General features: G+C 50.5%; 1 protein-coding gene across 1 annotated transcript in view; it reads left to right on the forward strand.

Annotated features, from left to right (window-relative positions):
- MAP2K6 (mitogen-activated protein kinase kinase 6) overlaps positions 1-22,122 on the forward strand; it is a 44,868-nt gene that overhangs the window by 18,569 nt on the left and 4,177 nt on the right. The window contains exons 2-10 of the mRNA XM_067308120.1: positions 5,260-5,326; positions 8,066-8,114; positions 11,536-11,649; positions 13,209-13,328; positions 14,168-14,284; positions 15,038-15,089; positions 17,267-17,394; positions 18,146-18,223; positions 19,797-19,936. Of these exons, the coding sequence (XP_067164221.1) occupies positions 5,260-5,326; positions 8,066-8,114; positions 11,536-11,649; positions 13,209-13,328; positions 14,168-14,284; positions 15,038-15,089; positions 17,267-17,394; positions 18,146-18,223; positions 19,797-19,936 (865 nt within the window). The remainder of the gene's footprint in view (positions 1-5,259; positions 5,327-8,065; positions 8,115-11,535; positions 11,650-13,208; positions 13,329-14,167; positions 14,285-15,037; positions 15,090-17,266; positions 17,395-18,145; positions 18,224-19,796; positions 19,937-22,122) is intronic.

Below are 22,122 nucleotides of genomic sequence, written 5' to 3' on the forward strand. Positions count from 1 at the left end.
ATTGCACCAAGAGAGCCTGCTCTGTGCGTGGTCCAGGCATGTTAAAGGGTTCTCAGAGGTTGGGTGTTTCCACTCCTGGCCCACAAGGCTTGAACATCCCAGTGACAACACTGAACCTGTCACTGCTGAAATCCAGGCAGGAACTGGGCTCCAGGAATGAGATGCCCTTTGCGTTCAAAGACCAAGTCTTTGCCCAAGCAGCTGTCTCCTGCAGGTCATTTCTTGGGCATCCGGGACAAAAAACTTCAGTCCCTTCGGAGAAAGGGTGGATAACTTGGCTTTCAATAACTTTCAAGAAAAGAAGACAAAAAATCATCAGGAAAGCCGGGAATAGTAATGAGCCACTTTTAGAAAAGTGGCAGAAAGAGGCATTTCCCTCCTGTGAAATTTTACCAGCGACTTATATGCTAAAGAGTATTATTTGAGAGAAAGTGTTGCTCCATGACTATTGAAAATGGCTTTAATAATAAATTGTGGTGAAGACAGAACTGGTTAATATCCTTTGAAGGAAATGGGAGCTTTTTGTAGCAAGAAACCATTTACTTTGGATTATATAAAAAGTTTTTGACTGCAATAAAAAGTCTGGAGACTGGGGAATGGGATTGTCCTCCAGAAGTAAAAGTTTATTTTCTGTTACAGCATATGTGGGTAGTGAATTCCTCTGTCTTCCCTTTCTTTATTATTCTCCGTTATGGTTCCTCAGTTTTTTCAGTGAAACTTTGAAGTTTCCTCTGTTAATATCGATATTTAACATTGGTCTAATTGAAACGGGCTAGCAACATTAATCTCTATGTACTATCTGTCAGTGGCAGTGGAAAGAGGTTAATAAGCCTATTGGAAGTGGTATTTTTCTCCCTTCCCTCAGGAATTGGGTTTAAGACCTTCACAGGGAAGTGTTTAATGTGTTTTTGCTAGATCAGTTTTTCTTTCGTCTATTATAATTCTGCCTTTAGACTTCATTTTATTCGCAGCATTGGCTTCCCTGGACTGGTGTAGTCAATGCCCATTTTTAGGCCACATATTGTGTGTAGCTGTCACAGAGAAAATTGCAGTGATGCTGTAACGAACACCTTGGATTAGTACTGTCTACGTTGTTGGACTTCTCTATTAAGCACTGAGTTTTTTTAAAGGTGGCAACTTCTCTAGCTCCACTCAGTTCAGTACTTGCTGTGGGTAATTGCTTTGCTAAACGAGGGTAGATTTAAGCTTGTGCTTAAAGTCAAGGACACCCTGAATGTTTTGCTGAATCCAAACTTCGTTCTGAAGCTGTTTCTCTGCCTTGCTCAAAACCATTCTCTTTATCCTCAATTATTCTGAAAACTTGGCTTTTGGAGTCAAGTGTTTATGAAAGTCTCCGTGCGGAAAATTGCAGGGACAAGCTCTAAAATGAGCTTTAGCTTGCAGGCTCAGAGACCAGAAAGCCACCAGTGGTTGTTTATGCCAGTAACGCATGACTTTTTGGATGCCTGGAAGCAGATGTATGATCACATCTGTTAATTAGCCAGGACTGGGAGCCTTGTGCAGAAGGAGCCGTGTTTCGGCTTCATGCTTTGTATGACGGCACCGTGGGCTCGCGTTCTTGCAAACAAGGAGTTGCTGTGAACCTCCCCACACTACTGATGCTCCAGCTCTGGTGGGTTTGTGGCTCGTGGTCGGGGTATTTGGGTGTCCACGAAGCCTGAATGTCACTTGGAGCTTTAGCACAGCTTGTACGTGGACTCCTGGCGTCCGGCATGGGCCGTTTTTGTGCTTCAGCCTTTCTCTGAGTAGGGGGACCTCCTCCTTTAGTCACCTGTTTCTATGCGGTCTGTGATCTCTCTGTTTCTCTGCCAGCTTTGGTTGAAATTGGCCAGTGGGTTTAAAGCTGTTGTGAGGAGCCCAGGCTGACAAATGCACCCACGTGGTGGTTTTCTTCAGGAAACAAAGCTAAAAATAATAACGATTCATAAAAATATGAAGAAATACACTGTTTTTCTGGTGGATGGAGTAGGCAACATCAAATTTTGTATGTTACTGATAGTTGTCTGAAAGTGAAGAGCCTCCACTCTTCAAGCTCCTGTACAAATGGCTTCCCGCTCCGAATTGCAATTTTAATACAGTGTATTCTTCCAAAGCCTACGTCTTCTGTGTTAAACTGAAGGCTTTTTATTTTGACAGAAAGATCCTTGCTTGGCAGCTATTATTGAGGAAGACGGATCTTGGGGCTTCCAATTAAAAAAAATAATAAATCACTCCAAGCATCAGTGCTTGAGCTGGGGGGGAAACTCCTTGCGGGGAGGGCGAGCCGGCGCGGGAGCCTTGGTGCAGGCGCAGGGCGCTGGCATGTGCGTCTGCAGCAGATACCCGTCGCTGCCACCGTTGTACCGTTGTGCCTTTCCCACGTATTTTTTATGTAGAGCGAATTTAATGCTGGAAAGGGGCAGCGTGTGTATCGTCACTGGGGGTGTGTTTGCATGCAGGTGTCCGGGATTTCACGCAGGGGTGCAGCAAGACCGGTCCCTCCGGATGCAGGCACGCGTCTCTCCGCGTCTCCTGTCCTGCTGACAGAGGCTCCCTCGTCGTCTGCTGAGGCCAAACGCCTCCCTAATCCGCATGCTCCAAGGGATCCGGGCTAGCATGTTTTTATTTTTTTTTTGCTAACCTGTGTGCAAGGAGACCTGGCATCTGGAGCGATTTGGGCACCGGGTTTTATACTCCCGCCCCGCTGCTCATGCCCTGGGGCTCCTCGTTGCTCTCCTCCGGCTCCCCTGGGTTGGCAATGCATTTCTTTTTTGGCAAGGGTTATTTTTCGGAGCGGCTGCAGAACCTCAGCTGGGGTCTCCCCTGGAGCTGGAGTGGGCACCCGGGAGTGGGTGCGGGTCCCGGGTAGCCCAGACCTGGCCCTGTGCACAGCGGTGAGGGTGACGCGCGGTGCTTTGAATTTTAAGGCAGTGTCATGTTGGTGCTGCAGGCGCTAGTGCCGACTGCGGTAATTCCAGTTTGCAATTCCTCCTCCTGGTGCTGTCATGAAACCCGTGTTTTCTTCTTGTCATTGTTGTTGCTTTCTTCGTTCTTGAAAAGAAAACCCCAAAGAACCTTAAACTGTGCCTGTGTCTTGGCAACTCGAGGATGTGAACAGATTGTGCTTCAAAAAAATGGCAAAGTTTCAAAATATTGTATTCTGTTAAGAAGAGACAAGGAAAATAAACTCCCCAAAGTGCAGATTTTATTTCACCAGAAGGCGGAAGGCTTTTAATATTTATTTGGGTTTGGCATTTTGCTACCTAGTTCTTCTGCTGACACCACTTGTGAACCGCGATAAGATTAAATGCGGCACAATCTGTTCTGGTCCGTGTTCAAATCAGGTTAATTTCCAGCAGGTTCGTTTTCACCCTCCCAGAACTGCCTGTAAGCAGGTTCCTGAGACACGGGTGCAGCGTGTGTGATCCTGCAAGCACATCCACATCCGAGGGGAGTGGGGCTTGCAGAGGACGGGGGCAGATTTTTGAAGGCAGAGAGGTCACTGGGATGGCAGACTCAGAGACTGCCAAAGAAATTGGATTTTTGTTTGTTTGCATTGCAAGGCCTATATTTTTGAGATTCTGGGTCTGGGTTTTTTTTGGTAAAACAAGATGACATCAAGAACGCTATTGCCAATTTTGTGTCCTGCTGGACACAACGTACACTTGACCAGCAGCTTGGACAGGAGCAGTAGCTGGAGCATCTAGCACAGCAGGGTTTGATTCTTGGTTCTGCCTTCTACAGACCTTTGTAATACAATTAAGAAAACAACTAGAAATAAAAAGGTCAAATGAACAGCTCTGCTAACTGTAGAAATTCCTGCACTTGTTCTTATAATTATTTTTGCTTCCCTACAGACCAGCTTCCACCTCTTGGGAAATTTGAGAGCTATTCCTCATGCCTCTGAGTAATCCTGCTTCTTTTAACTTTGTATGAGGCCTTTTCTCTGTTAGACTGGAAGCTCCTTGGAGCAGAGAACTGGCTTTTTTCTTCCTATGTGAGTCTGCAGCTCTGTAGATGTTTGACAACGACGGCAAGTGTGCACAGTAGTTTCCAGTAAATGCTTTTCCCACGAGGTGTCAGCTGGATTGTAGCGGCCTGTCCCATGCTGGAATTTTTCCTTGCCAAACAAAGTGAGCGTGATCTTGTCTCTTGGAGCAGACAAGAAAAGAAGATTGGCAATCTGGATTGACTAATTGCTTCCAAAAAGGTCATTTTCGGTTCTGGGTACTTGTCCTTTGATCTAGCACCCCTGCGGCACTGGGATGTGCAGGCATCTATCGACCTGAGTTTGTGTCAAGAGGAAAAACAAACTCAAACATGCGTGGGTAAAGTTTGAAAGAGAGTTTTGGGAACAGTGAGTAGAAATCATACTTAAAAGAAAGGCAGTAATTGATATAAATTGTTAGGTTAAAAATGTTTAAAGTCTAAATTAGATGCTTGTGCTTTTTTGGGGACCACAGATTTTATTACAGACCCAAACAGCCAGATGTTTACCTTGGGGTTTTGGTGACATGACTTATGTTTCAGGTTATTTTATCCATGAATTCAAAACCCCGTGCTGAAATGTGGCTGTATATGTTTAGTCATAAAAAGGTTCTTGTATTTCTCTAGTCTGCCTGGCTCTTACATCTGCCGACTTGGACCTCATTTACAGGAGAGCCTGCATTTGAACTGCTTCGGAGTTTGAGTTTTATCCAGCTCAGAAAAGCTTGGCTGGTCAGTGTGAACAGAAACAAATGGCTTTGAAGCCTGAAAACTTAATTCTGCTTTATTTTTGGTGGTTTTGCACAGCTTTAATGACCAAGAGGTGAAATGGCAGTTTAAACAGAATCAGAATCTGGTTCTGGACTTTCAGATTCAATTTTAAAAGATCTTAAATCCTGCCAGAGTTCACACTTGCATGTCTGGAATGGTTTAAAATCTGTTTAAGAAACAGTCTAAGGGATCCTACGTGGGTAGGGCTGATGAAGGAGAAATACCTTTCTCTTTGCATTTTCACAGGGCCTGCCTTTGCCAGAGCTCTTGCCTGTTTTCTGTACCAAGTTGGCAGCCAGACCTTGCAGGTCTAAATGAAGCGTTACTCAACAAAGGCACTTTATGTTTTGAACTCTGTGCCCTGAGTCTACACCACTAGTCTGGCCTGGCATTTATGTTAAATAAGGTCAACAAATATAGGCAAGCTGTATTTTGCAAAGTAAAACCAAAAAAGAAAAAAAAAAAGCCTTTCTTTAAGTCTGCTTCTTTCTTGTTTCACAGGCAAGAAGAGAAACCCTGGGCTGAAAATTCCTAAAGAAGCATTTGAGCAACCACAGACAAGCTCCACGTAAGTCTCCAAACGCTAAGGGAGAATAAAAAGAAAAACCACGAGCCCAAGCTGCCTTCCAGAGTTTGCTAGCGCTTGCGTTGCGGCAGCCAAAGAGCGGGCGGCTGTGTGGCCACCGCATGACGGCCAAGCTGTGTCCCAGCAGGGACCAGGGCTGGTGCTTGGAGGTCTGGGATGACTGAGACCCATCAGGAGGAACAGAGGCAAATCTGCCTAGATTAATTTTGGCAATGTCAGGAAAGATCATAGTTAATATAATAAACAGGAGATTTAGTTCTCCGTGCCTGCCAGTATCCATCCTCTGCTTCCTCCAAGCGCTGGGGAAATCAGTGTTCCAGCCTGGTACCCTGATTATAAGCCTGGGATTACAACTCCCCCTCTGCCTCCGTCAGATCAGGAGCTCTTCCTGCAATTAAAGTGCCTTTAACTCCAGAGAGGTCTTTCAGCAGGGGAGATGCTCTTTTCCAGGGCACTGAGTTCCCATCCTTCAGAACCTTTATTCTGGACTCTCAGCCCTTCCTGCACAGTTCCTGCCAGGACGCTGAGTTGTTTTCTGGGCTCTGGACCTCTTTCTCTCCTAGAAAAACAGCCCTTGTGTTTCTCATGTAGCTCAAGATATGAGGTGGTCTCTCCCCGTCCTTTGTGCCGGCTCCCTTTCGTTACCGTTGGACCCTCTGCTGGGCTCCCTCCTCTGTTGACCAATGCTGAAAGGCTTCAGATAGTTTCCCAAGGTGGGGCTGGAATGCAGCAGAGCAGCAAACACCTGGTGTGGTCCTGCATGGGTGGCATCTGGGCGAGAGAGGGTCTGGCGGCAGCAGCTCGTGGGGAGATTGGCCTGGCATGGGGCTCTGCAGTTTTGGAGAGCAAGCAGGAGTCTTGCTCACTTCGGGGAAAGGACAGAGCAAGCTTTTCCCAACTGGTTACATTGCCTGCCACTGATATTAGTTATTATGGTAATCCTCTGTCTTCTAACTTGTTGAGTTTCAATGGCCGATGCTTGTGTTAGGAGATCTAATTTCCATCCTGCTATCATCTGAAAAGTGAGGGTGACACTGGGAAAGCCTGACTCAAGGCAGAAACGCCAAATGGCCCCTGTTGCCATTCGGTGTGAAGATGCCAATGATGGATGAGCTCCTCTTGCTACTCTTTTCATGAGTTTGGAGGTGGGGGGATGTCTCTCTGCACCCCTTAGAGCTGGGCCAGAGGGAGTTTGGATGGAGCAGCCCTTTCCCACAGCAGCTTCATGACCTGGTGGCGGTGGTGGTGGCCAGGGCTGTGCCTCCCTGGCTCAGGAGGTCGGCAGCACTCATCACCACCTGTCACCACTTGCCTATTTGTTTGCACTGGCAGAGTGGTCCAGCCTAATGGGAATAAACCCACATACCCAATGCTGTGACAAATCACTGCCCTGGACCTGCCCTCGGCCACCTTCTGCTCATCTGCTGGGTTCTGAGTGCTGACAAGTCAGAGAGACAGGAGGATCAGGGAGGACAGAGTGGCCAAAACTGAAGCAAAGTCACATTTCCTGGAGGGGCTGGCTGCTCCGGCAGTCAGTGAGAGAGTGATTTTGGTTTCTGCTGAGGATGACCCTTATTTTCCTTTTTTCCCAAGTGTTCTGAGGCAGCTGTTGCCAGTAAATTGCACTTTCTTCTTGGACTTCTCTGGAGGTCTTGTGAAGTCGACAGATGTTGGAGCCCACCTCTGCTAAGATGTGGGGACTACTCACAGCCTTGTTCCATCTGTCCTCATGTAGGAATAATTTTAGGACAATCACCCCGTTCCAGAAATGAATTAGCAAAAAACCAGTTGTTCCTGTTCCTGTTCCCTCCTACATCCCAAGCTCAATTGACAGCCGTTTGGCACATGCCATTGCCACAGCTAGGAGGAGGCCAAGGCCTCGCTTTTCCGGGTCGATAGGGCAGTTCAGCCAGCTAGAGATGTTTCGGGGAAGGCAGGCTGTCAACCTGTCTGCTTAAGTCAAGTAATTAGCAGTCACGTGGGCTATCAATCGGTACGCTCCTGGACACATGCCGACCACGAGCGCAGAGACCAGCGTTGAAACCAGCCAGTTGTGTCCGGGTTGGAGCGCTGCAGCGCTACGTGCACAAGGAGTGCTTGCCTTCTCTGGTGTGAATACTCGTCTGTCCAGGGCTGGAGCAGAAGAGATCTGTGTCCATCAGAAAGCAATGTTCAAAAGAAAAAACCCCCCTACATCTACCATGGCCTATTAAGAAACAGTTTTCCAGTATAAACAGAGACAGTCATAAAGCAAAGCGTAGGACTTAAATGAATCTATTTTCTTTTTAAACTTAGATGCTTTTGAAAACTGTTCCCATATCTTATACAAAAAAAAAAAAAAAAGAGGAAATGGCTTCATTTTTGACCTCTAATCTGTTTTTTATACAGGCTGACAGAGATTGGATTCTTTCCACCTCACTTTCCTTCCATAGGAACCGGTTGCGATCTCAGCCCGTTGAAGGCACTAATCTCCCTGCGTCCCTTTGCGTGGGAGTTGGATGCAGATGTGTGAAATTCCAGCCCCAGCAGCTTCCTTCCCTTCTGACCCCTTTCTGGGGGGACGTTGTGAATCTTGGCAGTGTCTATTGATTCTGCAAAGCCAGGAGACCTGCTGGTGCGAGAGGATAGCCTTGGGGACCCCATGGCTGTGATAGTTACTCTTTGAGGGAAAAATGATCTTTGTAAGGAGCAGTTTACATATTTTCCTTTTCTCTTCCGCAGGCCACCCAGAGATCTAGACTCCAAAGCCTGCATCTCTATTGGCGAGGAGGTAAGGTTAGGAGTTGCGGTGAGCAGAAGACTGTTGGGAGAAGGTGACCATCCTTGCCTAGCTGCTGTGGCACTGGGTGCTTCTCCAGACGGGCTGCTCGGGGGATTGCTTCCCAGCTAGTTTCGGATAAAAAGGAGCAGGTTAATAAACACTGCCTATCTAAAAAATATGGCATATTTTGCATGAAACGGGAGGCTCAACCAGCAGATGAGAGGGTGCCAGGTCTTCTGCTGGCTCGGGGGACGCAGCTGCAAGAGGCCGTCACGTAAGCAAATCCTCCAGTGAAGAACGTCCCCCCAGTGACTCCCCTTCGTCCCCCCCAGGGATAACTGAGTGTAATGAGCTTTGTGCCACCTTTGCCTGGATCTCACCTAACAGCCTGGCACCACGCAGCCGGTGTTATCAACAGCAAAGTGCGGTTGGGGTACGGTGCTGCTCGCTAAGCCCTGCGCTGCCTGAGAAGCTTTAGCCTTGCCTTGCTCCGAGTGCAGAGTATCTGGGAAGAGTAAGAGCTAAGAAGACGCAGCCGGGGAGTTTGCTTTTGCCCTGGCAGCCCCCTCCAGCTGCTGGAGTGTCTCCCCTGCTTTCAGCCCTGGCCTGGGGCCGTGGCTGTCAGGCGCTGCTGCAAAACAGCCGTCCCTCAGCTGGAGCGCTAGCCGAGGGCGCGCTCGGCCGGCAGCGGCTGCGCTGAGCCCGAGAGCTGCCCGGCTTAACCCCGAGCCGTTTCTGCCAGGGGACAGGCGGCAAAATGCAGGTTGCAGGTTGTTTGGGGTTTTTGTCCCCCCAAAGGACTCGGGGCAGCTTTTCCTAGCAGAGGCAATCATGCCCAGCCTGGGCTCCGGCGAGCCCCCAAGGCTGGGTGCAGCCTCCCGCTGCCGAGCGGGGCCCCAGCGGGAATCCTCTTTTTGCATTTTCGTGGTCTGACGGTGTCATTAGGAAGGTCTGTCCTGGGTCTCCTTGCACTCACCCCTTGTATTTCCAGACAGGACACTGGGGTCCCTTCACGTTGTCCACTGCAAACGCACTTCATTGAGGAAGACGGAGCATAGCGCAGAGGGAGGGCTTTTCTAAACCAAAATCAGGCCCAGCTCACATGTTTCCAATACCTCATGGTTATAACCCAAGATCGCATGCTGTTTCCAAAGAGCTTTGGCTACATCTCCTTCAACATAGCTATATGGGGAGAAGGGGGTCCCTAAATCTTTCTGCAGTCACTGAGATCGCTGGAACTGCTCAAATACAGCATTACAGTTGGTGCCTATGTATGTACAGCCTTCACTTTATTTTTCTGTACATAAAAAACAGACACTCTGTTCATCTAGGGACCCCCCCCCCCCGACGTTTTCCCCTCCTTTTTGTTCAAGCAAAAAAAAGCTGGTGAGGATACAGGTACGTCTGAGATTTGGAAATTCATGCCTTGTCTCAGTGAGGTGCAGCTAATCCCTTGGAAATGTCATATACAAAACAACAGGATTGCTAACTGCAGATTTTACTTTCCTTTTCAATTCCTTTGCTGATTTAAAGCCTTCATCCAAAGTATTTTCCCTTGCTAATATTGAAGGCCTTCTCATCAGGAGCCTAACTTCGGTTAGATCTTCCTGTCCTGGAAGCAAATCTTTGTGGCAGCATGGAAACCATTCCCTCTGATGTTATAAAAATACAGCAGAAAAAAACAAAACCAAGCACAACTATTTTGATAGGAGAAAATGGCACAGCAGCATTCATAAAAGCACATTAAAGCTAGGCAATAAATTTATTAGGTGCAAAAGATAGGCCTCGGTGTCAGTGAGTTAATTTATGAAGTGAAATACGAATCCAGTGGCATTTTATAATGTCTATCTTTGGATGCTTTTCTTTCATTTTGGATTTTGTATTTTCCCTGGCGTAGAGCAGGGGCTGGAAGGTGGAAAGAGTGTGAGATGCCTCTGGAGCAAAATGGCGCAGGAGCGCGGCGGCGAAAACGCCTGCTGCTAGAGCAGGCGCCTCTTCCAAGAAAATCATTTCTCCCCCCGCGGTCCCCAGGACAAGGAAAAGCTGAAGTGCTCCAAACCGGTTCTGTGCACGGAGGCAGAAAGCCGTGTTGGACGGTGTAAAGTGGCACACAACCACAGAGCTCCGGCTTTTTCACATGTCCGGATATGTGGCAACCTCGGAGGCAGCGACTTGCCGTGGCTTGAATTTCCTGTGAACCCGTATATGTTTGTCCAGTCGAGTTCCTTTAGGATGTGATCGCCTCTTCCACAGGCCTTTGCAAACTTATCCCTGATCCCTAGAGAAAGCCGCTTCCCCCCACTCCATTTAATCTTTGCTGCTAAATTTAAGTGCAGCCCCGACAGAGACAAAGCGCTTTTTCGGAGAGGGTCCGTTGGACAGTAGCAGGCAGTAAGAGATGCGCGAATCTCCGCTATTGCACAAAACCCTTAGCGAGGGCTGTGGCTGCGAGCGGGTCGCCGGGAGCCGGAGCCGTGCAGCAGCGCGGCGGGTGCCCCCCGTGCCCCGCGGCCTCCCCAGCCAGCACGTCGCAGGCTGCAGGGCTTTCTGCTGCGCAGGCAGAACACGGTGTGGGATTATGCGCTGTGAATCGGTTCATTATAACCCGCTTCTTTCTGTAGGGTGATTGACTTACGTGGTTGCGCGTTCAGCAAACAGAATGGCCCGTTTTAGTAGCAAAGGCACATTGGAAACGTCCAAAAATAATAATAAGCAAAAAATAGAGCTGCTGCACAATATCGCAGCAGAAAGGAGAAGGGCAGGTTAGAATGCAGGGTGCAAAACAAAGTCATCCTTTGTGCAAGGCCGGGAGAAAGGGATCTCGAATGCTAGACAAAATAAATCCTTCGTGGTTTAAAAATGGGGCACACTCAGCTGGTATTTGGCCCATCTACAGGTCTGGCGAAATAAGCTTTTCCAGGCCTGAAAACCATTTGGAGATATTTCCATGATTGTTTGGGGGAGGAGGACAGAAGGAAAAAAAAAAAGGAGAAAAAAAAGAAGGAGATTTGTAGGGGAAAGCTGTCTCGGCGTTTTCCATCCCCATGCTTGCAGGTCTGAGCCTGAGAGTGCAGGCAGCTGCGTGTGGCTGGACGGGGCTTGGTTGGGACCCTGTGGTAAGGCTTGGAGACCTCCTACCTGCAGGAACAGCTCCCAGAGGGATGAATCCTTCTTGTTCTCGCCCTGTGTAGGGTGCTCAGGAGGCACAGGCTGGTTGTGCATTTATAAGGCATGACCTCCACAGAGCTCTATTGCCAAGCAGCTAATCCTCATGATGCTCCCTAAGGGCCATGACTTTGTTTCTAGCCTCATGAAGGGGCTTGGGAGGGGATTCGATTTTGGGGGTGCTGAGCTCCTGCTGCATGCCACGGCCGCGGCGGAGCGCGGTCGCCACCTGCCCTCCTGCCGCTGATGGGTTTTTCCCCTGCAGAACTTTGAGGTGAAAGCCGACGACCTGGAGCCCATCTCCGAGCTGGGACGAGGTGCGTACGGGGTGGTGGAGAAGATGCGGCACATGCCTAGCGGGCAGATCATGGCAGTGAAGGTAGAGTGAGCCTCCCGAGGTGCTTTCTGTGTGTGTCGTTGTGTGTGGACGCCCTCTGAGCTCTCGTTCGTGCACGTCTCTAACCTTGCTTGTTCTCACGCATGCCTTTACTGGGGACGACTTGTTCCCGTGTGAAATCCTCTTTCTAAAAAGGGGCAATAATGCCAAGGTAGAGTTGGGCCCTGTTTAACCAGGAAAAGGGATATGTTTTAAAAATATGATACTTAATGTGTTTTTAGCATCATGGTGCGTACAGACGTATCGTTCCTCTGTATCTACAACATTCCTTTTTCCATTAGGATTTTAAAAGCCATCATTTTTAAATGTGCCTACTTTTTTCTAGTGCAGATTCAGGGCTCTGCACAACAATAATGGTTGTAATTGTAAGTAACAGTGTACTGAAAATTGGTTTGCATAATATAATATTCTTCAGCTGGGACTTTTCTAGTCTCTTTGGAACAGGAACTTTTTTTGTTGGGATTTTCACATAATGTCTAGTGCGGTAGGGTCATGACAGAGGTTAGTGGATGTTGTTATGAAAAATAATACTTTTGTTTCATAAGCTTGCAGTTTAAGAAAATAGTCATGGGAATATTTGTGTCTTGGGAGAGGCAATTTTTGCAGGGCCAAATTTTAACTCAAATTTCTATTCAGAATAAGAAAAAAATGAAAAAAGATGCAGAGCTGAAAGTTATGAGCAAACTGAAAGAAAAGTCTTAGCTCCTCAGTCTGTGACTAGCCCTTGCCGTGGATGCTGGGATGTGTCTCAGGGCCTTCATGCTGTGCATTTTGTCTTCTTGTTTGCTTTGGTGTTCACCAAACTGCAAAAGACCTCTCTAAGTAGGGTGGAAGGGGTGAAGAGAGTTTGGCAGGAACATACAAGCCTGTTACTTGCATCTATGATGCTGAACAGTTTAATGCCACCACATTATTTACCTTGAGTGGCTTTGACCAAGGAGCCTAGAATATGTATGTGTGGCCCATGCTGAACTGTGTCATGCCCCTATGTAGCACTTCACAGCGGATGATCTCCACGTATTTCACATAAATGACATCTCTTCCCTGGGAGACTGGGAAATGTCATGTCCATTTTCCAAGCCTGAGCTCTGTCTCATATCCAAAGTCCCTGTTAATGTAAATAGATGCACTCTGCAGCTCCAGAAGTCATGGGTTTCCACCAGCCTAGAATTTGATTTCCTGCACCATCCTGCTCTCCCAAACCACAGAGATTTTTGGCTGTTGTAAAAAGAGTGGTGTTAGCAGGGAAGAGCAAAATCACCTGCAGTGTGGGGTGATGTGTGAAGACCCCTTCTCCTTCTCTCCCTGTGGCACGGTGGTGCTCCCACCGTGGATGGTGTGCTTCAGCCCTGCCTCCCACAAAGAGGTGTGATAAAAGGGTAGCACAAAGAGGTGTGATAAAAGGGTAAAGGACAGGCACGGTGTCAAGGCACTGAGGCCAGCTGGGCTGCACTGGGCACGGCTGTGTGAGTCCCCATGCAGCCGCAGGGAGCGTCCTGCAGAGACGCTGATGGCCAATGCTGAAATGCTTTCTGTTCCAGCGGATCCGAGCCACGGTGAACAGCCAGGAGCAGAAGAGGTTACTGATGGATCTGGATATCTCCATGAGGACGGTAGACTGCCCCTTCACTGTCACCTTCTATGGTGCGCTTTTCCGAGAGGTATGGCATCGCGGAAACCCCCTGCCCTGCCCCCAGCCCGTGGGCTCGGGAGGTCCCTCATGGGCACTGCTAGAGAAGGGAAGGATGGGCTCTATCAAAAGTCCTTTTCAGTTCTCCCTGTCTGGGAGGCTGGATCCATCCCAGGCTCTGACCTGGACTCCCTCCGAGTCCCCATGCCAAGGGTTTTAATCTCCCTCTAGACACGAAGACTTGGTAGAATTTGAATTTGCTCAGTCTCTGCCTGGGTCATTTCTTGGCGCGCAAGGAGAGGCACGCTCCCACGCGAGGAGGAGCAGAGGGCACATGAGGGCCGTGGAGAGGCCCCTGTGCCGGTGCACTTGGACTTGGTCGGGGGTTTGACTGATGGGGACAACCGGGTGCCGAGAGCACCTACTGACAGTGTGGTCCTTCAGTGCTAATATTGTCCTGACTTGCAATGAGAAAGCCACATGGAGGAAAAGCTCTAAAGAGCAGGATTTATTGAAGAATTTAAGCACAGCTCTGCAGAGCTGAACATTTCCTGGCTCAACATTTGTGGAGTGACCTGAGCGCTTAGGAGCCTCAGTCCTGTTAACTTTCAGGACTCCTAAATCACGGGGACTCTGCTTTGGGAAGAGACGGCAGCAATTTCACCCTAAATGTTAGTGAAGGTGGACAGCATTTACTTCCAGCTTGAGGGGAGGAAAGATAAGGCCCAGTGGAGTTTTGCTGAATGACTTCTAAAAGACAGGGAAGAGACAATAGGCCAGCAAGGGACAAGTGTTAAAGAAGACTTTTGCACATGAAAGGGAAGGATGGTCTGTTCCAATGTGCAGATATTTACTTTCTTTCTCCTCCAGGGAGATGTGTGGATTTGCATGGAGCTGATGGATACCTCACTGGACAAATTCTACAAACACGTCATTGACAAAGGCCTAACGATTCCTGAAGACATCTTAGGGAAAATAGCTGTCTCTGTGAGTATTAGCAAGGGAAGGAGGGAAGGGAAAGGGGATTTATTCTCTAAGCCAAGTCCCTCATGACCCACCCTCCCTGCTACCTTTGCACTGGGAAGAGTTTGGCCCACCGTCCAGCACATATGTACATCCTGAGGTGGCTTCCAGTATTTGGTCTGAGATGATGTTTTTTATAAGCCATAAATACCCCAAAGTGTGCCTGTACATATTGTAGTTAAGAGGCAGCACAGCATCAGATGTGGGGAGGGCTCTACAGCTGCTTTGCTTTCTCCTGCTGTTCCTGGGAGATCCCTGGGTCCCCACCATCACCCCTGGCTGCTGCAAGATGGAGGGACTGGGTCAAGCAAGGCTCCTTTTTGGTGACGGGGTGGCATCCAGGCTGGCCACAGTGGAGGAGAGACGAAATAGAAACCAGTGGGAGATCAGGACCAGTTGAGGGAGACATTTATTTGCAGGACTGTCCCTAGAGCTGAGAAATCCAGGGCTAGAGGAAAGTGGTGGATTTTGTGCACAGCCGGGAGGTGGAGGAAGGCTTGATGGGGAAGGAGGCTCCCAGCTCTCCCCAGCAAGGTGCTGCAGAGTTGCTGGAGGAGTTTTCTCCATGGCTTGCCTGCAGGACTCACCACCTCTTGGGAGACTTCGTTCCTTCCCTCCAAGCAGGTCCTATGTGGGTAAGGGGGGAGTGAAGCCAAGGGACAGTTCTTCCCCTCATGGTGCTGCCAGCTCTGATTCACTCTAGATTTGTTGTTTCAGATCGTAAAAGCACTAGAACACCTACACAGTAAGCTCTCCGTAATCCACAGAGGTAAGTGCCATCCACGCAGCCGGTGACTGTGCTGGCTTCTGTCAGCCCTGCGCCGGGTGCCCTTATCCAGCAAGGGCTGGCCTTGCAGCCAGGCATAGTGCTCCCAAAGTACCCAGGATAAAATGGGGCTTTCGTGGCAAAATATTCTCTAACACCTCAGGATTAGCAAAGCCTAGTCAGAGGAAATGTCTGCTGATTTGCTCTTTAAAAACTCCATGCTCTCCCCAGCATTTCTCGCTGAGGTGGAAGAGAAGTGGCCTCCAGCCTGATTCTGCTGGCAGAGAGAAAGGGCTGTTTTCCTGCAGCCTGGCTGGGTTCCCCTGGATTGCATTTCCCTAATCAGAAGGACTAATCCATGCTCTGCTTGAACACCTCCACAAAATTAATAGAAGACTTTCCCACTGGCCTTGGTGGGCTTTGGATGAGGCTGCCTGCTTGCAGGCTTCTCCCCTAGTGTGGCAGGGGAACGCTGCTCTTCATTGGTGTGCAGGTGAGCGGTGTCTCCACACCAGCATGATGGCTCATGCAGTCATCAAACCAGTCACCATCCCCTTCTGTGTCCGTCCCCTAATACCCGTGGGGCAGAACTGTTAGATGTCTAAAATAGCATCAGGTGAACTTGTGAATACCCTCCTTACACTCTTTTGACATTTTCCTCCTTAGAGCATCTCAAAGATGCCATGAGCATATTTAGAAAGAAAAAAATTTGCAGTGTTGCTGCTTGACACCTTTATTTTTAAAGGATCGTTTTCAATTTGTCATGAGGAAGAAAAAGCCCTCTCTGGAGTGTGTGACTGCTGGGGAAAGAACTGTTTGAAGTGAAAGGAGTTCAGCTGTAACAGGCCGTCACGTTTTGTACATTATGCATGTGGCTGGGGGTTGAGTTCCTGCCTTCTGTATAATTTAAAGTGGGTGGAAAATGCTGCTCAGCTTCTGGATTTCTGTTTGCTTGTTTGCTTTTCACTGAAATAGTATTATTTTAACATAATAACAGATGGGTGAGGATCTCAGATACCTGAAGCTTTTGGCTGCAAAGCACTGATTAGAGAGAGGATGTTAACCAACTGTAAACCACTCAGTTCTAATGGGCAGGATTCAAAAGCGGCTTCTGGCCTCCTTCAGACAGTGTTTCAGCTCTTCTATTTAATAGTTTATCATATGTAGATAGAGGACCTTCTTTCAGAAGAGACCTCTTATTTCTGGGTGGCAACAGGGAAAGAAAGTTTGCTCCATTTTGAGGATGAGTCCTGGGACAAGAGAAAGCAGGGTAGTCTCTGTTCTCCGTGTTGGCGCAGAGTTCTGCTAGTCATTGGAGTCAGCTCAGGAAGCAGACTTTGTGTTGAGATTTAATCCGGGAGATGCTTCACCAGGAGGGATTCCCCACTGCGCAGGAAAGCACCTGTGTGCTCCTGTGGATATCACCTCTAGCCTCTTCCTGGGCCTTAACTTCCCCTTTTGGTGGTGATTATAACTGGCTTCATGAGAGAGATGCAAATGTGAATACACCAAGGATCATAAGGCCGTGATGGGAACCAGATAAATCTGACAGTAATAGATGAGACATTGGCCTAATTTCCATAAGGTGTGGAACACCCACATGCCTGCTGCTGTTCCCATTGCCTTCAAGCTTGGTAACCTTAAAATCAGAGGCCACTTCTGAACTCATGATCCTTCTGTCTTAGTTTACTGCTCCCTCCTTCCCCTGAGACACACTCCTCTTCCCCCTTTTCTGCCCACTCCTCATCCTTTTCCCAGATGTTTTTTCCTTATGCTACTGTGAGAGTAGCTCCAGCTGGTGACCCACTGGCGCGCTGGACTTTTGCAGACGCCCTCTGGAGATGCTCCCAGCCCTCCTGAGGTTGTTCCTCCATGAGCGCTCTGATAATCCATTGCAATCCCCTGCTTGCTATGATGAGGTGGCCACATGCAGTATTATGGGCCACCCAGTCGCATTGGAAGGGGGAGGCTGCAAGTGAAGGGACATTTGCAGGATATACAACAGGCCCGTGAAGCAGTTGCTTCGCTTGTAGTAGCTCCTGGGTTTCTGGTGAGCAGTAGCAGTGGGGTTTGCACAGGCACCTTTGGTGCCCTCTACTGATAGGAAGCTCATTAGCTTTTTTGGCTTGGTACAGCTGCCCATGCGTGACAGTGACTGTGGTATGTGTTCCTTCTTGCAGATGTAAAGCCCTCTAACGTGTTGATCAATACGCAGGGGCAGGTGAAAATGTGCGATTTTGGAATTAGCGGTTACCTCGTTGACTCGGTTGCTAAAACCATGGATGCAGGATGCAAACCCTACATGGCTGTAAGTTGAGCCGCAAAGAAGCCGGGTATGAAACCTGCTGCCGGGCAGCCAGAGGAATATGAGACTGGGCATCGGGTTGTCCTGAAGGGGAAGGATCAGCATCTGGCATGTGTCCTAGGGACTCAGTTTGGAAGACATATCTCTGAAGTTATATGTAGAGGGGGAGAGAAGAGACAGGTCTCACAGGTCGAATCAGGTCTCCTGGGCACTGCTTCCTGTAGCACCACCTCTGTGACCTTGAGAAGTGTCTATAATTACTCTGTGTTGCATTTTTGCCATTTGCCCTGTGGGGACAATAGCACTTCCTTTCTGGGAGAAAAAAACAGTCCCTAGGGAGTAGGTCCTTCAGGCTTCTCCTTGGGAGCTGCCGTTCATGACTCACTCTCTGGGGAGTCATTTCACAGAGTGGAAGCAGTTCTGGAGGACTGAGGTTTGTCACCTCTGAGGTGCCAGATGTGTCAGAGCTCCACCACCCCAATCTCTGGGGCAGGAATCATCTGCTTCTTGGTGACCCATTTCTTTGTCTGCCCTTACTGGCAAGGATGTGCAACCAGATCTGGCCCCAAGACAGCCAAGGGAGCAAACTGAGTGGCCTGAGATAGATAGTCCTGGCCTACCACCCTTAAAAGACCTGGCTTAGATTGGCTGCTGTGCCAGGGTGCGTGGTGGCTCACACCAGAGAGCCCTGGGTATGGGAGCACTGAACTGGAGCCATCTGTGATCTTCCAACTGTATTTATCTCTCTTTGCAGCCTGAAAGAATTAATCCGGAGCTGAACCAGAAGGGATACAGTGTCAAATCTGATATCTGGAGCCTGGGAATCACGATGGTAGGGTGATCTGAGGGCTTACAGCAATGCCAAAGGGTTGGATGTTCTTTGTGAGTTCATTTTCTGTCCCCTAGCCCTCCTGACACTGGTGGCACTTGTTCCCTGGGAGGCTGGTGGGGACAGGAATGGGAATAGTCAACTGTACTTGTACCGTTCACTCCTAGCACATCGCAGGGTAGAGGGGAAGCAATCTGGAGATGTTTTGCCAATTCCTTGCCAGTAGCTTCACCACCAGACCTTCAAACTGAACTCAGGCTCGTTCAGAGGGTGACATGGAGAGGACAGGCTGTACATCTGCAGCAGGCAGTCCATAACCTTCCAGAGCATCCTCCTGGGAGAGCTGCCCCGCTGCACGTACTGTAGTGAGATACGCTCCTCGGCCGAGCTACCACCGTCTTCTACTGCACAGGGGAAAAAATAAATCAGGAGCAGGAAAAGGAGATGAGGCAGTGCTAGCACCCGGCTTTGGGCGCACGGTGCGCGAGGTGGCAGGCTGCCGCCTCTTCTCGCGTTTAGCGGGGTTCCCCTCTCGGCATCCGCCAGGGCTGTCCTGGGGTGCCGACCTCGGTGGGTGCTGGGCTCCCCGGGGACAGCCCTGCCGCGGTGGCGGCCAGCTGCCGGGAGGTGGCAGCATGGGCTAAGGCGAGGGCGCGTGCTGCGCGTCCGGCGCCGCGCGGCTCTTGCCTTGGAGCAGGTTTTGGTTTCAAACAGGAAAAAATCCTCCTGGCGTTTAGCAATTAGCAAAATCTGCCTCTGAGAAGCAGAGATCGATGGCGTCTCCCAAACGCCAGGAAAATCGGTGGTTAGAGGGAATCCATCTGCTTGCAAGTCATTTTCTAGTGCAGTTATCTTCTCAACCTTTTTTTTTTTCCAAACTTAAGTGAAGTCTACTATAAGGGTAACAGAGAGAACCTGCTGGATCTCCTTAGGCCTTTTTCTTTTGGTGGGGGAGGTTAAACACAGCCGTTGGCAAGAGAAGATTTCCCAGCAGAAGACTGGGGCCACATGGGGTGGGGAACTGTCACGTATTTGTGCAGGGCCCAGACAAGTGCACTTCTAGGTAGCGTGCACACCTGGGAGAGGGCGCACGGAGCTGTTCCTGGTCGGAAGAGCTGTCCCCCAGCTATCGCAGCCTCAGCCGAATTGCTTCCCCAAGAGCCCGTTTGAGGCTGGAGGAGCCGGCTTAGCTCGGGTGGTTGGACCAGAGGGGTTGCCCAAGGGAGCTGGAGAGGCCGAGGAGCCGGGCCGGCGGCGTCCCCGGGGGACGTTACCTCGGATGGGATGTTACCTCGCGCCCGGAGGTGCCGCTTGGCGACCTGCCGCCCTCGCGCCTCCGAGGCAAAGGAAAAAGGGGGGAAAAAATGAACCGAGGTGTCTGGCATGGGGGAAGGGAAGCCAGCAGGCCTCACGAGTGTTTTAAATCAAACCCCGCTAAGGTCGCCGGCACGGGAGGCCTCAGCGGGGATGGGGAGCGGCCCCCCGCACGCGGCATCGCGCCGTGTCCTTATCGAGGGGGCCTCGGGGGCGAAGCCGCGCGCCGGGGTCGCTGAGGCGCGGGCGCTCTCCCCCGCAGATCGAGCTGGCCATCCTGCGGTTTCCCTACGACTCCTGGGGGACGCCCTTCCAGCAGCTCAAGCAGGTGGTGGAGGAGCCGTCGCCGCAGCTGCCGGCGGACAAGTTCTCGGCGGAGTTCGTCGATTTTACCTCGCAATGGTAGGCCCTCGCTGGCGGCAGCCCCGGGCCGAGGGGCTGGCGGAGGGGACAGCCGCGTTTTCCCGACAGAGTGTGTCCCCCCCGCCCCGTGCGGAAAGCCGGGGCTTCCACAGGCGCACGGGAGCGCACGTACGTGGGGGCCCGAGCGCTTCCGCTGCGCCGGCGCGGCGTGGGCGCGAGCCTTCCTTGAGGAGCCGAGCGGGGAAAACGTGAGCGGGGCTGGGGAAGGGCCGTTTCCTCCGGCTTCGCAGGAAGCGGCGCCCTGACCCCGAGCGGCCCCTGCTGCCTCCCCGCTCCCAGGGGCCGGCGGGAAGCCGCTCCGAGGGGGAGCGCGCCGCGGGGTTCGCCCGGCGACCGGGGCCCTCGGCGGCCGTCCTGGCGCCGGGGGGCCTCCAGCGCTCGCCCCGGCTGCAGCGGGATGCGGAGCTGGAAACGGCAGGAGCGTTTGGCTGCCTCGTAGGAAAAGGGCTGGAGCAGATGCGCACTGTCTGGAGGTTCGGCGAGCTGCATAACAGAGCCGGCTCTCCCCGCGCCCGGGGAGACGCGCAGCTGCCCTCATCATATGGTTCAAAGAGAGCTGGCGGCGGCCCCGCGGCTCCTGACGGCTGCTCCCTCCAGCTTCCCTGGAAACCGCTTGGGAGGCATTTTTATTTTCCAGGCGCTGCAGTGCCATCCGCGCCTTGCCAAGTTGGCAGGTGGATGGTGGTTTGCGCCGTCGCCAAGAAAGGGCTGCAGATCGACAAATACAGAAATGTGAGACTGTTCCTGAGCTGCCAGTGTCAGGGCCTGGAGCCCGGGCGGCTCTGCTGTGACCCAGGAAGGGGATTATCGGCCACTCCTGCCCGGGGACTTTACGTACCGACGCTCGGATTCTCTGGAGCCTCGTTCAAACACGTCTGCGAGCTCTCCGCAGCCCAGCTGCACGCCTCCCTCTGCCTACCCGCGCCGGGGAACACCTGCACATGCCCACGCTGTTGTGTGTCCACCAGCGGTGGGAGCTGGCTTGGGAAAGCCCTCCCGCAAAATAGCCACCCTTTTGCAAGACCCGCACTGAAATTTCGGACCAGCTTCCCTTCTCCCATGCTGCCGGCTCACTCCTTATTGCAGAGTTGCCCGTACGTGCCAGGCAGGCTGGTGCTCCTCACTGAACAGAGGCATGTTTTGCTTTTGCAAGCATGGTATCTTGCAGCTATTGCCATGAGCTGGTTTAGGAATAAGAAATCCACTGCCATTCATGGTGGTTATAGTGAGAAGAATGACCTTGATGAGCAGCACCCATGTCTTGAAAGCGCATGCTTTGGGGCTCCAATGGCAATTCCTCTCCACAAATTCTACCGTCTACCATTGCCAAAGACCCCTCCACGCCAGTGGAGTTGCATGTACTCCGAAAACTGCAGCTTTAGCTGCAGGTTGCACTAGGTTATGTATTGTTGGAGACTTGAGAATTTCTTCTGACACTGAACGAGGTCACGTCAGCTCATGTATTGAGATCACTTATTATAGGGGCCTGGCTTTGGCCTACCCCGAATTCAAGAGGTCTTAGAGTGAATCACACCATCTGCTGTCCAGGGCAGTAAAACTCTTGTTACCTATAGCCAATGCAGGGAAGTTCCTGTGATGTCTGAGTTGGCATCAGTAATACGTAATCCAAATATGGCTCTCTGTTCCTGAAGGTTTACATTGATTTCAGTAACTGGTCATCAAATTTCCTGGTATTAGTACCCTGGGAAGAAGCTTTTTGTTTGTAGAGGGTCTAAATTAAGAGGATTATACCCACACTTGAAATTCACCTTAGCACCTCAGTTTGGGCTGCTTTTGAGCTCAGAGGATGTGACACATCCAGTACCTTCAATTAGGCAATATTGGCACGTATCGTTACTAGGTTCCTCTGTTCATTCACAACATGACACTAAACATGAGCTAGCTACACACAGCAAGCAGGAAATATCTATTCAGTGTGTGTCCTCCACTTCCTCTGGACTCCGGCAAATCCCAGCAGAGCACCGGCTTATCATCACCGAGGTTCTCACTTTTGTTTTGCTCAGTGTGACACCTTTTCCCCACCACCGACGTGTACGTGTGTGAAGATCTTTTCAAGTTGCTCCAAGTGTCTTTCCCCTAAATACACTGTCAGGAAGTGAGTAGAGATTACGTCCTGTCTTTTAAAAGCTATTTTCTGCTGGAGG

This window comes from Apteryx mantelli, chromosome 19 (genome assembly GCF_036417845.1).
Source record: "Apteryx mantelli isolate bAptMan1 chromosome 19, bAptMan1.hap1, whole genome shotgun sequence".
Lineage (NCBI taxonomy): Eukaryota > Metazoa > Chordata > Aves > Apterygiformes > Apterygidae > Apteryx > Apteryx mantelli.